This window comes from Eufriesea mexicana, unplaced genomic scaffold, assembly GCF_001483705.2.
Source record: "Eufriesea mexicana isolate 0111107269 unplaced genomic scaffold, ASM148370v2 scaffold3380, whole genome shotgun sequence".
Classification (NCBI taxonomy): domain Eukaryota; kingdom Metazoa; phylum Arthropoda; class Insecta; order Hymenoptera; family Apidae; genus Eufriesea; species Eufriesea mexicana.
Genome location: NW_016911392.1, coordinates 135,509 through 154,132, shown reverse-complemented (window position 1 = coordinate 154,132; position 18,624 = coordinate 135,509). Strand labels below are relative to the sequence as shown.

The 18,624-nt window shown below is 35.1% G+C and overlaps 2 protein-coding genes across 2 annotated transcripts; both read left to right on the top strand.

The window, feature by feature from the left end:
• Positions 1–9,901: 9,901 nt before the first annotated feature.
• LOC108550883 (uncharacterized) lies at positions 9,902–11,818 on the top strand. Its single transcript, XM_017904783.1, has 2 exons — positions 9,902–10,244; positions 10,358–11,818. Exons 1-2 carry the CDS (start codon positions 10,013–10,015, stop codon positions 10,915–10,917), a joined length of 792 nt encoding a protein of 263 aa, XP_017760272.1. The 5' UTR covers positions 9,902–10,012; the 3' UTR covers positions 10,918–11,818.
• A 4,599-nt stretch (positions 11,819–16,417) lies between these two features.
• Positions 16,418–17,491, top strand: LOC108550885 (uncharacterized). Its single transcript, XM_017904785.1, has 3 exons — positions 16,418–16,783; positions 16,899–16,975; positions 17,063–17,491. Exons 1-3 carry the CDS (start codon positions 16,531–16,533, stop codon positions 17,444–17,446), a joined length of 714 nt encoding a protein of 237 aa, XP_017760274.1. The 5' UTR covers positions 16,418–16,530; the 3' UTR covers positions 17,447–17,491.
• The last annotated feature ends 1,133 nt before the right edge of the window (positions 17,492–18,624 follow it).

Sequence of the window (18,624 nt, the reverse complement as noted above, 5' to 3'; positions counted from 1 at the left end):
TTTACAGCAATTTATCTTAAATACGAAGACCCTCGATTGATCCATATACATTGATTTGCTACTTTATAACTCATTTTCGTCATCTATTAAGGCGACTGTCTTTTGAAGAACATTTGCAAATGTAAAAAAAAAACCGTGGAATATATTTTTGTTTCTAATTGAACACAATTCCGTGCATTAAAATATGGAATGAAGGAAAGGTCTACTTTAGATCTACTTTAATTAGAGATGGCAACGATACCTCGATGTTTTACCAACATTGATGGTTTTACCACTGATATTTGAAATTCGATATATCGAAATCATCGATGCCTTTCTTTTTGTCGATTTCGATATTTTTTCATACTTGACAACTTCAAATTTATTCGAGTTAGCGAGTCAATTTAAGAGCTTAACCTTTTGCGGACGAGCGCTACATATATGCGTTCGACGAAATAACCGATAGAGCCGAGGGAAGCATAAATGTGTTACACATAAACGCATTACCATGGTCGAGAAGCACAAATATGCGCCTGTTGTCCCGACCCTAGTAGCCTCGCGGCCCAAGTTAAGTGGTGGACCGTTTTATGTCGTTATTGTCAGCGTCGTTATGAACGAAAATCGCGTTTAAGCAGAAATGAGCGCTGATAGTTTTAAATGACTATCGGCGGTAGCAGCTCAGCTCCATGGTACGGTTTACTCAAAACTGCTCCGTCTGCAGAGGGTTAAAAGAATACGCGATGTATCCTGTACGCGAAGTAAAACATGTCATTTAACACGTTAAGTGCCCAGCCCGTTTTGCTTGCGATTCCGTTCAGGCCAAGACTCGATTGTCAAGTGGCTACCGGCGGCGGGCGAAATGTTCCTAAAACTCAGAGATACTGTACCAATTGTTGTCACAGGGATTCTCGTCCGGCGGCGGGCGAAATGTTCCTAAAACTCAGAGATACTGTACCAATTGTTGTCACAGGGATTCCCGAACGTTAGGTCCAAAGATGGCGAAAAATTTAACACCAAAAGTTAGCACCTTTTGGTCCTAGTCTGGGCCGGTTCCTAAGGACTGGCCTGGTCCCTGGGGACCAGCTTGGCACTTAACGTGTTAAACCAAGTATGTATATTGCATTCCGAATACTGCAATTTCCACTTTTGGAGTTTCGCGGGGTTGTAAGGGTCCGTAATGCGGATGCGACAATGTTGCAGGGATGCGGCCTACAGTAAATTAATTGACAGCTGGTTAGGGTTGAAATGAAGAGTTCTGATGTGCGACTGTTCCTTAGCACTGAATTGATCATCCTGGATTTGTCTTGATTGTCGTAGATTTGAGGTAGAACTCCTTGGTGTGATTGTTGTCTTGTCTTCTTTGGATTTTGATGCAAATGTTATTCTGCATGAATAAACTTGTATAAACTTTTTCTTTTTGAATTATACTACAGTTATATTACGGGTTTCCTCGTAGCTGTACAAATATGACAAATAATGAAGGGCCGGGATAACTCGTAGTAGGCATTCTAAGCCAGGAAACAATCTACGAGATATCTCGTAGTTGGCAGTCAATATGTTAATATTGGTTATGGATAATATTGGGTGTGTGTATTAGCTTCGACGTCTTTCGCTGGTGATGGATGTTTGAACAAATTGGATCCTTTTGCCCATCGTCTCAAGGTTGATTCACTGATCCTTGCTAAGGTTCACCCAAGTGATGGCCGGGTAACAACGAGTTTCCGCGAGTCAAGAGACGCTGGCAATAAATAAATAATCTAGTCCCCCACTTGGGACGTTTGGCTCTAGGGCTGCAACAATGTATTTGATAGGAAATATTATAAGATCTTTATATTTAAATTTATATATATTGATTCAGAAATATATTTATATCCTGTTGCTACATTGGTAGTCAGAAAGATTGCTATTTGAAACAGATTTGATATCGACACAAAAATATCTTTTATTTAGTTCAATAATGAACTGTAGGAACGCATCCGTCGATGCGGAAAAGGAAAGCTAACATATTGTTTCTCCACTCTTAGCGACATCGAGGATCCCTTGTCAATGGGGGCCTAGTGCATGTCATTATGATCAGCATCCTGTGACTCGCGGACACGCGCACCACCTCGAATATTTGGGCTAGGCCCCGGAAAAACAATTCCTTAATGCCCAGAGTGCGGAACAGAGCTTTCCGGAGAAAGGCACCACATGCAATCTGTACCAGCTTCCTTCGCGTAATAAAGTTTCTCGTATTTTCTCTCGAAGTAGTGCCTTCGTTCATTAATACCCACGATATCCCTTCAAAGTTAAGGAATATTTTTAAATAGGATATGAGAGAAATATTCGTATCGTTGAATAAAAGTTTCAGATAAATATAAAAGTTTAATTAAAATCCTCAGAAAAGTTTCCTTTACTACTAACATATCTGTTAATGTTAATAGTATTTTAATTAATCGACGGTTATTAATATCGGCATATCGATGTTCTACTTTTTGTCATCCCGAATTTTAATATTAATAACAAAAGTCTCCACGTGTAACGCTGCTTATTGACCACTTTCAGTTCGTTTTGTGTTGTAAACCTGATTTCTAAAATAACATTGAGAATTAGCAAAATTAATTTAGGTAGTACCACGTACTTTTGTCGAAAATTTCCGTTACAAATTTCAAATTTAAAGCAAAACAGTGAATTCACGAGTTAATTTAACAGCGTTTGTTGGTTGTAATATTAAACAAGAGCTCTCAAGAGGTGTTCCACTTATGTTATTAAAAAGTATTTTACGTATTAAATAATTCTCGTGAATGAAACAGCTTTTAGAGGTAATACTGGACGTAATATTCCGTCATGTTTTTATTGTCCAGATATTGGAGAATTCGTTGAGTACTTTTTTATGAAATTTAATTCTAAATTTTGAAAGGCTAATTAGCCGTAATAAAAACCGTTATTATATGACTGTATGAATAAGAAACGTAATGTAAAACGAATGTTAAATAAAAGAATTCTTAAAAATGACAGTTCAGGCTGGTTGGAATGAATTAAATAATTCATTTCGTTGAAAATTATTTTAGTAAAATAATTTTATTTAAAAATAACGAGATATCTTGGATATTTTTCGGACATTTTTTAAAAGTAAATTACGTAATTCTAAAATGTATATAACGTTAGAAGCAACAGAATATTACTAAAAGTAATATAAATAAATAAATAATACAATTAATTAATAATAATAATAATAACTAATGTAATTAAGTAATATAAAAGAATTTATATAAAATTAATAAAATATTTTAATATCATTAATACCCGTATAAAACCAGACATTGTATTCCATTCAATAGGAACCATTTTTATGCAACTATAAAATGGGATATTCATAAAATGGGATTCTTTATGCGGAGTTTGATTGTAATATAACGTTCGAACAAAGGCATATTTGAGATGCATAAAAGTGAACCGACGATGAAATAATATTTGCAATTATATTTAGAAAAAGGTCACAAGTCATGCATGAACAATGGCTGCGCGATGATAAATTAATTGAATAAGACAAATTAAAAGTTAAAACGCAAGAATCGCTTTTGCGATATTATATAATAAATAATAACCATTTATATGTGGAATTTTTGTTGGTATAAATATATTATCAAAATTATATGATAACAGAAGTAGGTTATTCTTCGTTTAATAATTTACGAAGAAAAATAATTCTTTCAATCAAATTTGATATCTTGCAACATTCTTAAGTCGTGTATGTTTCCTTTTGAGATATCAAATGTTTTGCATTTGGATAATCTGAGATGTTTTGCTATAAATTAATGAAAATTGGCAGGAAATTTTTTACTGCATGATATCAAGTAAGCAGTAAGAAGCAGTTTTGGAGTGTTAGATCTAAATATTAAAATATTAATTTTTTAAATTAAGATTTTAAAGAGAACGGAAGGCATGGAGAAACTTGTTTTAATTTTATATATTTTACAAATATGACTATTTAAAATTTTTATGTACATATGATAAAAATTTTATTTTGTATGAAAGAATACTTTACCGTGTAAATATTTGTTTATTTAAAAAGTAAGTAAAAAATATATAATAATCAAGTCAATTATTAGTAAGAAATGAATTTTACATAAACCGAATGTTGCGTGTAAAATTTGTCATTTATAATGATTATTTTTATAAACGTAATTGCAGGGATCATCACGGATCGATACGGAACAATTTATACAACTTCATAACATTTTCTATCTTCCTTCTGAACCAGAATTCTTTTTTTAAATTTAAGAATCAATGCGTATTCTCCTCGCGGGAGTCATAACTTCTCTAACATATCAAATAAACTTCTCATTTCAGCACGCTAGAGTCTTTTGTGCTTTGCACTAACTTGAACTTTTTACTGTTCAAAACCCGGATCACATTTCGTTGTCGTACTTACCTAAGTTATACATACGAGCACAAGTACCAAATAAACCACTGTTTATCTGTTCGCGTAGAAAATTCTGCTAGAAACATGAAAGAGTGCGGCGTGTCAACTTAGGATTATCACGTGTACCATTATTCAGACTTTTGCATGATGGAACTGCAAACACACGCAGCACTTTGAAGAAGCATTTTAAGAGAATACTGAAATTCTGAAGAAAAATGCTATCAATGACAAATTTTATCAAACGCATTCTTTTCATATAGTAGACATTTCAATATGAGTGAAAAATAAAAGCAAAGCTGTCCATTGTTGAATTTTATTTATAATTAATCGAAGAAATGATGGGGAATAGGAATGTATTACAAATTGACTTATTTTTGTATTTTGTATTTATGTAACATTGTGTCAGTGATGATAATTTGCATAGTGATGTGCATGTTGTTAATAATTCCATTTGGGGTCCAGCAGTGTAACACAAATATAGAAAAAGAAGAAAATATACATATTACGTATATATAGATATAATATTAGCAATGAACCTCTTATCAGGGAATTAAGTTTAGAAGAAAATTTTATCAAATTTTATTTTATTATTTATCATTCTCTCAGATTCTTGCATAGTTTCCTGTGTAGTTTAAATTTCATGCATTTTTAAATGCGAAAAAATAATCTCGAATGTTCTACGAGGAGATGTACCCAGCTCTAGCTTACACATCTCATTTACGAATGTAATTCAATTTCCCATTTCAATATCTCTTTGTTTTCTGGAACATTTCCTGTCTATATGTATTAGTGACAAGGTTGTCACGAGAAATCCACTACGAAAACGTATCGTATATTTTAAGAACGAAGAGTTCTCGGAACTATAATCTTGGTTAAATTTAATCTGATTTGATTATCGAAATTAATAAGTTGCATTAGAATGCAATATCGTTTGTTACACACGAGTCTTCGATATCAAGCACTGCTGTTGTGCAGAATAAAGTCGCGTGATTAGATGGAAATTGTTTATCGCAATTATTACTTGAACTGGATGATGTATATGAGAAAAATATATCATGCACGTTCGTAATTTAATCAATATAATAATCTTATGTAGGAGATTTTAATTAACCCGTTGTACTCGGCGCTCTTTACGTTATAGAAACATGGTAATCCAAAGACTTTCTGCCATAAAGTCGACGATATTTTCAAAACGTTAAATAAGAAATGCAAATTAATTGTAAGACGTAGAATTATTTTACCTCGATATTCCACTCGTTGTTAGGCAATTTTAAATTCGAGATATTAATTAACAACGATCTTTAGAATCTGTTTAAATGGCGACTGAGTGTCGCCTCTCGAGCGCAAAGAGTTAACAGAGCGTTTTGTTGGTGGCTAAATGTTCTATTCAGTCCTCGACTTGGGCGAATGTCTCAAAAACGTATCTTCGGCAATCTTATAGGGCGCATCTCCTTTCCGCGGCCTCGTCTTCAAGTGTGGGTGCCTCTTCGGTTGAACTTTAATCCAGATGCGTATTGCTGCGTTATTGATTATAGTCAAATAACTATACTATTATAAGTATCTTTGTTGCGTCGCTGGAACCGCACGTCCCAAGTTGTGACGTGTCCTTTGACACCAGGCCACTATTTGGGTGAATTTTAGCAAGGTTAATAAATCACTTTTGAGACGATGGACAAAAGAACCAAATTTGTTTTAAGATCCAGCATCACTGAAAGACTTCGAAGCTAATACACACCCAATATTATTCACAACCAATAGGAAGACACCCGACAGTTACATTTTACACTAACCAATCAGAAGATGTACGAATTTATAAAACCACCGACATAGGATGCACGGAGAACGGAGAATTTTCCTCAAAATTCCAAGAAGAAAAGACGATCATCACGAGGAATTCTACCTCGATCTAAAGCAGTCAAGACCAATCCGCGACGATCAATTCAACGCCAAAGTACAATCGTACATCAGAATTCTTTAGTTCAACCCTAACCAGGTCTAGCCCAATTAATTTAGAGTGCAAGAAAAATTCTTAGTCGAATTTTATATTTTTGTTTATTGCACTTGTGATTACCTTGGATTACTGCAACTTACAGTGGCGTCATAGTTATATAACAAATTAACATTAAGAAATTGAATAAAAATTCTTATAATTAGCAAAGAATATTCTTTATAATTTTATAAATACTATTATGAATAGAATAGTATAGTAGTGTAATAAGTATAAATATTGCTATTGTTGAAAATAAGATACCTCTTAACACATTTAAAAAATCAGTCTCATAGGAGAAATAGACATGTCTTTGAACTATGTGTCGAAGAAGTTCCAGGAACGCGTGAAGTGTTTACTAGAAGTGTTTTATAAAGAATGATAGTTATTTCTTTTTACCCATAATCCCAATAATTATTATATTTATATTGAATACATTTTACGGACACGTGTCTGATAACCGCCTAATCGTCTTCCCAGTTCTGTGTTTTATATAAGTGTATGAATTCACTATAAACATAGTAATTACCTTTAAATTTTGGTTTAAATTTCCTTTCTCGGAATTAAGCATGGAATCTTTCCTTTCTCATCTGTTTAATAGTGAGAGCTTAAGGGACTTCGTAACTATATACACATCGCTATTAAGGTATACGAAGTTATACAAGTTATAGTAATAATCTGGTGTTATAATCTGGTAATAATCTGGTTATAAGACAGCTACTCAATCTTCAGCAGTTAATATCCAGCAGTTTAATCATAAACTTTCAGTTCTGCCTCTTGTATGATATTCAAATTGATGATTACCTCATCGTGCTAAAATCAAACTAAAATAAGTTATAAAATATTAATGTATTATATATATTATATAATATATTATTGGGATTATAGGTTTATAACTGTAAAATAACCACGATATATATAATTCCTTTTTAAATTCTTTTATTACTCAAGAGAGGTATAGCTATCTTTGAGTGCTTCTCTAGAGCAACTGACCGATTCGTCGGAGTGTGCTAAGAGGCTACATGACGTAGTTCCCTGAAATAAATTAATAAAAATTAAACATTCTGTTAATCCTTGAATATCGTTCCGGTATTTCGTTCATCCTTTTGTTTAGAACAGACTGTGCGAAGGCTCTGAACTTTTACATGTACCAGTGTTGCTGCCCTAGAACCGCAGTATCGCAGGTCAAGTGGAAGACTGTTTTATGTCTTTATTGTCAGCGTCCCTTGACTTCCATACACGCATTATCACCTAAGCTACCACTTAGGTATAACCGTAAGAAGCAACAGTATATCACCCTTAAGACGATGGGCATGGGGACCCAGATTGTTTAAACATCCATCACCACCGAAAGTCGCTGGAGGTAGACAATATTATTTGTAACCAATCATCAGACAGGGGAATCTTATAAAACTACCGGCAGAACCATCAAGAAGAAAGTTCTCTAAAATACAGTCCACTATATACATCGAACCTAGACACAACCTTCCTCAATGAACCGTCCGTCGCTAATCGTCGCCAACTAAGACCGGCCTACTGACGATATACAGATTCGTTCTCGGAATTTAAGTCTTATAAACTACTTATTCGCATCTTATATTCTAGATTGATTTTTGTATATAACTAAATTTACCTTTTCAACATATATGTGGGAATGGTGAGCGCAGTGTGATTAGGGTATAAGATCACCGCCTGTGACAGTATCTTTTGCATGGGAACGCGTGGGCCGTTCCTCGAAAATAGAGGATAATAAACAGCGATCTCGGATTTGGCTCTGTTAAAGGAGTTATAACGCAAAGGAATAGTAGTCAGTGAAAATGGTGGAAAAACTGTATAGATCTTTATTGAGCGGATGAACGGTTTGAACTGGTTTGTTTGGGGCCACGCAGGTCACAGGACTTCGCCAGAAAACAGGGGATAAAAGACAAAACGCAGGAGAAGAGATCGCCTCCACATCGCTAGGATGTAGAGTTTACTTTATTATTTAATTTTATTACAACAGGCTCGAACGTATTGTATGGAGTGCATGCGGGCTCCAATAATCGTACAGATATAATATAGTAGCATATGTATAATACATACGTGCGTGTACGATTTAATATTTCGTGCTGTTCTATCGTGGGACAAAAACCAGGTCTAGAGCTCATTTCACATTTCGCACGTTTCATTTTTATCTGTTTATTATACATTTTTGCAAACCTCTGTTTGTTTTCTCGGGTCACCAGATACCAGGCATTCTTCAGCGCCTAATTTTAACATTAGAACAACCGACAATTGTCGTATACCTACTTCTCCGGGAGGGGGGTTAAAATGACCTGTTTCATAAATTCATAGGTCATTTAAGAAAAGACATAGCAATTTTTACATTTTTATGTATTTTTCTTTTTTCTGAGCGAGAATTGAATATAAACTGAATAAGAATAGTAATATAATAACAATAATTTAAAAAATAATTACGCATGTAAGTCAAAGACATTTTTTGCAAGTTACAATTAGTTTAGCAGAGCATCTACTACAGACTCGTTTATGATACGTACCACAAATATTGTTCGTTTTATTATTAGTACAATATGCTATTTGACTGACCTGGCCTTTGAACCCTCGGTGACTTTCGTAAAACTACGTGTACATGCAGTTTCAGGAGCGAAACATCGCTCCAACATGTCAGACATTGACCAACTTCAAGAACGAAACATCGCTTCAAACAAATCTATATTTCATTCAGGGAGCGAACCACGTCGCTCCCAAGTTAGTCTCAGCGACTCATCAAGCATTATGAATAACCGTTCATCGTTCAGTGGTTATTTGCTACATATTCGGAACGGACACGGTCACGTCGAGAATCGTGTGGCACCGTGCAATCATTGGATCATCCGAGTCAAAGTTTGACGAATCATTGGTCCTTCGTGCCGAATCCTTTGCACTCGTTGGCCTTATAATCCAACACCCATGCCCGCTACATTGATCCTCGAATTCACAGATTGGTTCCGTAACGTGTATATGTATGTATATATATTTCTAACTGTTTAACGAGAAAATGTTTTGAACAAAAGTATTACTATTCAATGAAGAATTTACAGATGAAAAAGAAAATTATGAATATTACAGTTTTTTCATAAAATCCGGAATCATTTTATAGTTTTTATATAGCAGCGTATATATTTATTAGCATACTTTTAAATTATGGGGAAAGATGAATTTTGTGATACGTGTTTCATTTTAAGTATCGGATGCTACAATAATATGATTTGTTTGCTGAATTGTTATCTTTGCGACAATTGTTATTTTAGTGTAATGCTTTAATTTTTAAATGAATAATATTTACTATATTTCTGTAATAATTTCATCTCCGTATATCAGCCTTGCCTAGGACTAATCGTCCAATACCGGGAAGTGAATCGGTTGACTTATCGCACGCTGATAATGAGCTTTGTATATACTTCCTTCCTTTTTAAACCCGATGTGTTATTACATTTTAATTAGTTGATATTTTTTCAATTTTATTTTCTTACCGAGTCGTGTATCAATACTCGTAGAGTGTAGACGTGTTACGATACACTCTGAAGTGTAAGCAAATATATAAATATATAGGGGAATGGTGCTATAAAATTAAACCAAATAAAGTCGAAACAGAAACCAGTATGGATGAGTTCGGAAGAAAAAATACAGCGTCTAAAATTATCCAAAATCAGACACACTACAAGTGGATAAGAATGGGAATTCTGCCGTCAACAGACGAATTAAGTGTAAGAGAAAGAGAACACACAAATATAGGCATTGAATCAAGTGAAAACTCTAAGAAAAGAAAGATCCATAATAATGCCGATACTGGAAACGGGGATCCATCAACCAGTATGAAATCATCTAACCCAGGTAAATCAAGAATGTTCAAATAAGATGTAATAGAACTGCTACTAGGTCAAAACAACAATGACGCATAGAAAATTACAAGACTAACACTATCATTAATATTGTCATTAATGTAGGGTCATCAAAATCTAAAAAAGACATTTGGCTATGCGAAAACAGTCAACGATACACAGTTAATTGGGAACCATATCGCGTAAGATGCGTTCAGTCACAATTCTCAGCACAATGTTCTGAAGAAGAAACAGTCAACAATATACCCTGCGTACATTGTCATGCGATTCACCCAGAAAGTGCTTATAGGAACCAGCGTAAATTACTGAGGGAAGAAGAGCATAAAATTCCAAATGAGACACAGGGGAACCTGTGTTCCATATTGCAAGATAAGCAAATAAGCCAAACCTCACGAGGAGTACAAATAACACGGGAATTACAAACCTCAGTATCCACGAAAAGTCACAAAAGCCGAAACCAAAAACAAACACTTACAACGCCTCGCAGAACGTCTAAACCGAGCGCAAGAAGCAAAAGCACACGCACAAGTACTGCAAACATTGTTGTTGAGAAAATAGACAGGCTTACGAATCTTGCAGAACAACAAATACAACATTTGTCGATATTGGTGAATATGATATTGAAATTAACTGCTATGGTAGACAAATATTTATGCCCTAAATAATGATCTAGAACTGCAATGGGTTATAACAGAGAGGTACAGTATTGCAGGAATTTCTTCATACACACAGTACTGGAATTTGCTCCTACAAGAGACGCATGAAATAGAAAGAAACCATTACAAAATCTACCTATACCACTGTTATAGTACACGAAACCCGAATATTCGTGGCAGAGCTGAAACAGCAATTCTTGTGAAAAAGGACTTCAAGCACGGAAAATTACAAGGTACGAGCTCCGACTTCGTCCAAAATATCAATGTGAAAAGATACTTTTCAGACATCCAGCCAATTATTTTCTCACCCATGTACTGCCCGCCAAGAGGGAAAAATCCAACAGACGGCATAGAACAATCCCTGAAAGAACTAAGAGGGAGATACATAATGTGAGGAGACTACAACGCTAAGCTCTTGTCATGGGGTTCGCGACTAACAACTTCAGAGGAATTGTACTTCATAAAATAATACAGAAAAGGAACCTGAGAACAATCAGTCAAAGCAGGCTAATGTACTGGCCCAGTAGAAAAGAGATCCTGCCAGGCAGACTTTGCTTACCCACTTCTTCCCAAATGTAAGCGACATGCAGACCAAGGCAGAAGAGACTTCAGATCACTCACCAATTATCCTCACGCTAAACAAAAATCCGCGATATATGGAATCAAGGTCAGTCACAACGAAATCCACACACTGGCTAATATTCTAGGAAACATCAATAAAAGCCTAACGTGCAACGTCCACCTAAAAACAGAAGAAGAAGGCCAAGAATACACCACCATAACAATTCAAACGAGTGCATGCAAAGTTGCACTATATGGCAACAAGATACAATACAGTCACGAGCAAATATTTAGATTCATACTAGACAAACTCAAAGAGAGGAGAAGAGCAATAAAAAGATGGCAAAGCAATCACACTGCTGAAAATAATAGGACTGTGAACAAGTTAACAAAACAGATTAAAAGACTTTTACTCGATCAAAAGAAGAATAAATTTCAGGTCTTTTTTAGAAAGCTAGAAACCATTTCTACAATTATCTATTTTCTATAGAAAACAGTTAAGCTAAAACTATGTTGTTTTTTAAAATTTCCTTTATAATTTAAATCGAAATAAATATTGTAGAATGCATAAATACAAATGCAACTTTCATATAACGGTATATAAAATCTATAAGAAAAAATAGCCAAAAGGTAATCGTTAGTAATGTTACCATTTTTACGTTACTGGAAGAGTTAATCGATTTGGCAAGTCGAAAAAAGTAATAAATTTAAATTTTACTAAATTTTACTTAAATTCTGATAAGACGGCACTAAAAAATTCACCGTTATCGTTCATGGCTTGCTAGTGCATTCAAGTTGCATTATTGCAACGATTTACATTAGAGTACGGAGTTAATCAAAGTGACCTCTGAAATAAATTATTTATTATTCAGTGGCCAAAAAATTGTTGTTTAATGGTGTTAATCTTAATTATCAGGGAAAGTTATTATAAACATAAAAATTTATGACTATACCAAGTGCTTTGCCACTTAAATTTAAGATTTTTCAAAAAGTGGAATTAATCGATTATGCAAGGCTTATTTATGTTTCACTTCAGGTTTCAAACTCAGGAAATTTAAAGAAACAAAAGATTTTTGTATTCCACGTGTCTCCAAGTTCGCTTTATTGTTGCATTAGACGTACCTGCTGGTCTTCATACCACTATGCTACATAGTCAATTTCCTTTGACTGATACGATCTTCATCGACCTAGATTTATGACATATCCTATAGTACCAGTAAATTTCCTGATACATCTTCATTGTTAGGTATTGTGTACATATCTACAACATTTCGATTTCTGCGGCTCGCGGTGTTTATAGCTCAATAGCGATAAGCAAAAGTTAATATGTCCCCTATTCGATCAGTCATTCCGACGTAATACCGACGACGATAAACAATTTTTTCTATAAATTACATGTTTCTTCTGTTAAATCGTGCAAATTTTACAATTACAGTCATCAAGTTGTCTAAAATTTATATCATTTGTTGATTATATCGTCGAACTATTTGTAGATAAATTTTAGTCATCTGATTTAATCCTTTGTACTTGGGGAACGAATCTTTTTAAATAAAACGGTACAACGTTGGGATTAATTACGTTATACAAATGATATATACAGGGCGTCCCAACAACGCTAATACAACCGGAAAGGGAGTAATTCTACATGCAGAAGCGAATCGAAAAAGAAAAATACAATTTTTAGATTTGAAGTTCCATTTTCGAAAAATCGACTTTGAATATTTACTGAGGTCGCATGCACTTAACACTTTAAGTGTCCAGCACATTTTGCTTGCCGTTCCATTCAGGCTCAAATTTGGCCGGCAAGTGAACCACCGGTGGCGGGTGAAATGTTCATAAAACTCGGAGATACTGTACCAATTGTTGTAGCAGGAATTTCCAAACGTTAGATCCAAAGATGGCGAAAAATTTAACACGAAAAGTTAATACCTTTTGGTCCTAGTCTTGGCCGGTTCCCGAGGACCGGCAGGGCCCAAGCGGAAAGTCTAGAGCTGGTCCCTGGGGACCGGCGTGGCACTTAGCGTGTTAAACCAAATATCTATGTTGCGTTCCGAGTACTGCATCTTTCACTTTCGGAGTTTCGCGGGGTTGTATGGTCTATTACGCGGATGCGACAATGTTGCAGGGATGCGGTCTGTTGCTGCCCTAGAACCGCAGTATCGCAGGTCAAATCTTTCGGAGTTTCGCGGGGTTGTATGGTCTATTACGCGGATGCGACAATGTTGCAGGGATGCGGCCTGTTGCTGCCCTAGAACCGCAGTATCGCAGGTCAAGTGGAAGACTGTTTTATGTCTTTATTGTCAGCGTCCCTTGACTTCTATACACGCATTGTCACCTAAGCTACCACTTAGGTATAACCGTAAGATGCAACAGTATATCACCCTTAAGACGATGGGAATGGGAACCCAGATTGTTTAAACATCCATCACCACCGAAAGTCGCTGGAGATAGACACACCCCAATATTATTTGTAACCAATCAGCAGACAGAGGACTCTTATAAAACTACCGGCAGAACCGTCAAGAAGAGAGTTTTCTAAAATACAGTCCACTATACACATCGAATCTAGACACAACCTTCCTCAATGAACCGTTCGTCGCTAATCGTTGCCAACTAAGACCGACCTAGTGACGATATACAGATTCATTCTCGGAATTTAAGTCTTATAAACTACTTATTCGCATCTTATATTCTAGATTGATTTTTGTATATAACTAAATTTACCTTTTCAACATATATGTGGGAATGGTGAGCGCGGTGTGATTAGGGTGTAAGATCACAGCCTGTGACAGTATCTTTTGCGTAGGTATGACTGTAGAGTGCATGGGAACGCGTGGGCCGTTCCTCGAAAATAGAGGATGATAAACAGCGATCTCGGATTTAGCTCTGTTGATGGAGTTATAACACAAAGGAATAGTAGTCAGTGGAGACGGTGGAAAAACTGTATCGATCTTTATTGAACGGATGAACGGTTTGAACTAGCTTGTTTGGGGCCACACAAGTCACAGGACGTCTCCAGAAAACAGGAAATAAAAGACAAAACGCAGGGGAAGGGATCGCCTCCACATCGCTAGGATGTTGAGTTTACTTTACTATTTCATTTTATTACAACAGGCTCGAACGTTCCGAGTATTGTCTGAAGTGCGTGCGGGAGGACGAGTGATGGTGTGCAAGAATCGCATGAACGGGATATTCATGGTAGTATGGATGCAAGTGAAGAGCGAAGTGCATCTGAGTGTTTTGGATACGTGACACACCGAGGACGAAGCTGTGAGAAATGCGTGATTGAGAAAGAGAGCACGAGTATGAAAGGAAACAGAGTGCAAGGTTTAAAAAAGGGTGCGAGGATGCGTATGAGGACAGCGCTTTGAGAGATAGTCAATGTGAAAGTCATAAGCTTAGAATAAGTTAGTTCATAACAAATTATATATTTATTATTTACCACCGTTGTTTTGCTGCCACCCAATAATCGTACAGATATAATATAGTAGCATATGTATAATACATACGTGCGTGTACGATTTAATATTTCGTGCTGTTCTATCGTGGGACAAAAACCAGGTCTAGAGCTCATTTCACATTTCGCACGTTTCATTTTTATCTGTTTATTATACATTTTTGCAAACCTCTGTTTGTTTTCTCGGGTCACCAGATACCAGGCATTCTTCAGCGCCTAATTTTAACATTAGAACAACCGACAATTGTCGTATACCTACTTCTCCGGGAGGGGGGTTAAAATGACCTGTTTCATAAATTCATAGGTCATTTAAGAAAAGACATAGCAATTTTTACATTTTTATGTATTTTTCTTTTTTCTGAGCGAGAATTGAATATAAACTGAATAAGAATAGTAATATAATAACAATAATTTAAAAAATAATTACGCATGTAAGTCAAAGACATTTTTTGCAAGTTACAATTAGTTTAGCAGAGCATCTACTACAGACTCGTTTATGATACGTACCACAAATATTGTTCGTTTTATTATTAGTACAATATGCTATTTGACTGACCTGGCCTTTGAACCCTCGGTGACTTTCGTAAAACTACGTGTACATGCAGTTTCAGGAGCGAAACATCGCTCCAACATGTCAGACATTGACCAACTTCAAGAACGAAACATCGCTTCAAACAAATCTATATTTCATTCAGGGAGCGAACCACGTCGCTCCCAAGTTAGTCTCAGCGACTCATCAAGCATTATGAATAACCGTTCATCGTTCAGTGGTTATTTGCTACATATTCGGAACGGACACGGTCACGTCGAGAATCGTGTGGCACCGTGCAATCATTGGATCATCCGAGTCAAAGTTTGACGAATCATTGGTCCTTCGTGCCGAATCCTTTGCACTCGTTGGCCTTATAATCCAACACCCATGCCCGCTACATTGATCCTCGAATTCACAGATTGGTTCCGTAACGTGTATATGTATGTATATATATTTCTAACTGTTTAACGAGAAAATGTTTTGAACAAAAGTATTACTATTCAATGAAGAATTTACAGATGAAAAAGAAAATTATGAATATTACAGTTTTTTCATAAAATCCGGAATCATTTTATAGTTTTTATATAGCAGCGTATATATTTATTAGCATACTTTTAAATTATGGGGAAAGATGAATTTTGTGATACGTGTTTCATTTTAAGTATCGGATGCTACAATAATATGATTTGTTTGCTGAATTGTTATCTTTGCGACAATTGTTATTTTAGTATAATGCTTTAATTTTTAAATGAATAATATTTACTATATTTCTGTAATAATTTCATCTCCGTATATCAGCCTTGCCTAGGACTAATCGTCCAATACCGGGAAGTGAATCGGTTGACTTATCGTACGCTGTTAATGAGCTTTGTATATACTTCCTTCCTTTTTAAACCCGATGTGTTATTACATTTTAATTAGTTGATATTTTTTATTTTCTTACCGAGTCGTGTGTCAATACTCGTAGAGTGTAGACGTGTTACGATACACTCTGAAGCGTAAGCAAATATATAAATATATAGGGGAATGGTGTCATAAAATTAAACCAAATAAAGACGAAACAGGAACCAGTATGGATAAGTTTATAAAAAAAAATGCAGCGTCTAAAAGTACCCAATATCAAACACAGAACAATTGGACAATAAGAAAAAGTGAAAGTCCGCTGGCAAGAAACGAATTTGAAGTAATAGAAGTAGAACCCTTAATTAATGAATATACAAATGTAGGCATTGATGCAAGTGAAAACTCTAAGAAAAGAAAGGTCCATAATAATGCCGATACTGGAAACGGGGAGCCATCAACCAGTAAGAAATCATCTAACTCAGGTAAATCATAAAAATTTTCAAATATGAAGTAATAGAATTGCTACTAGGTCAAAACAACAATGACACGTAGAAAATTACAAGACTAACACTATCATTAATATTGTCATTAATGTAGGGCCATCAACATCTAAAGAGGACATTCCGCGATGCGAATGCTGTCAACGATACACAGACAATCGGGAACCATATTGCGTAAGTTGCGTTCAGTCACAATTCTCAGCACATTATTCCGAAGAAAAAATATTCGACGATGTAACCTGCGTAAATTCTTATGGGAAGCACTCAGAAAGTGCTTATAGGAACCATTGTAAATTGCTGAAGGAAGAAGGTAAAATTCCGAAAGAGACATGGGAGAAGCCGTTTTCCATGTTCCAAGATATGGAAATAAGCCAAACCACACAAGGAGTACAAGTAACACCGGAATCACAAACCTCAGTATGCACGAAAAGTCACGAAAACCAAAAGCAAAAGCAAACACTCACAACACCTCGCAAAAGCTCCAAACAGGGCGTAACAATCAGAAACGTGCACACAATTACTGCAAACACTGTTAGTGCAAAAATAGATAGGCTTACGATTCTTATAGAACAAAAAATGTCGATATTGATGGAAATGATATTGGAATTACGTGCTACGATAGAGAAACTTTTATGCTCTGAATAATGATCGTCGTTTATAATTTTGTCGCTTGATGGTGTTAATCTTAATTATCAGGGTAAGTTATTATAAATATAAAAAGTTACGACTATATCAAGTGCTTTGACAGTTAAATTTAAGATTTTTCAAAAAGTGCAGTTAATCGATTTGTGCAGTGAACGGCTCATATTAAAACTCTTTATTTTTCAATTAATTCGAATGTTACTCGAATATCATTGTGATCCACCAGTGGAGTATGTAATAAATGTAATGTAAACATTGTTTAGTATTTCATTGAATTATTCTTTAATTTTATTCATTTAGTCTTAAAGCTCTTGCTATACGTACCATATTAATTCAAAAACTTTGCTTTATTCTGTATCTTTCATTTGTTACAAACAGCAAATATAAGCGTTTGAACATTTTCGTGTGTAAATTTATAATTATTTATTACAAAATATACTTATTAATTGCAAAATATACTTCATTTTATAGTATTCGTTTTATAACATTTGTTGTATATCTGAAATCAATTTACACTACATCCTGTTCGTAGTATCATAAATTATGTAGATCAATATTAATCGTTCGCAGTTATATGTCGATTTGCATTCTGTTCCATTCGATTCTTTTTAATTATGCTATACAAAACATTATCTTTTGTGTCGTAATTTAATTTGACAGAGACATGTCAATGTAGATATATTATCGGCTAAAAAAATATGAAAATAAAATTGAATTTTGGCTAATGACAGCTTCGAAACTTTTATTTATTTATTTATGAAGGTGCAACAGCTTTTATCGTATAATACATTTATAATTAAGTTAGTTTAATTCACGAGAAGCACTTAAAGCTCTAATTGCACTTCACCTAAAGATGTCAGTAGGATTAAAAAATCGATATATTCACAGTACCTATTTACATAGATGATGACCCTGTTAATAGAGCTGTAATATACAAGGTGGGCCACTAAACGTGACCTCTTCCATCATTTTCGCTTTCAATAAGACGATTTTTCCTGTTTTCAGTGACACAGTTAACTTAACAAGAATCAGGTGTCATTATCTTCTCGTTTTATTTTCGACAAGATAACGTTTTATTATTTCTCGAGTGAAACCGTTGCAAATAATCGAGATGGTCACGTTACATAGGTATACCCTGTCACGTATCCCTGTATAGTGTACTGTAAAATTGTTGACGAAGC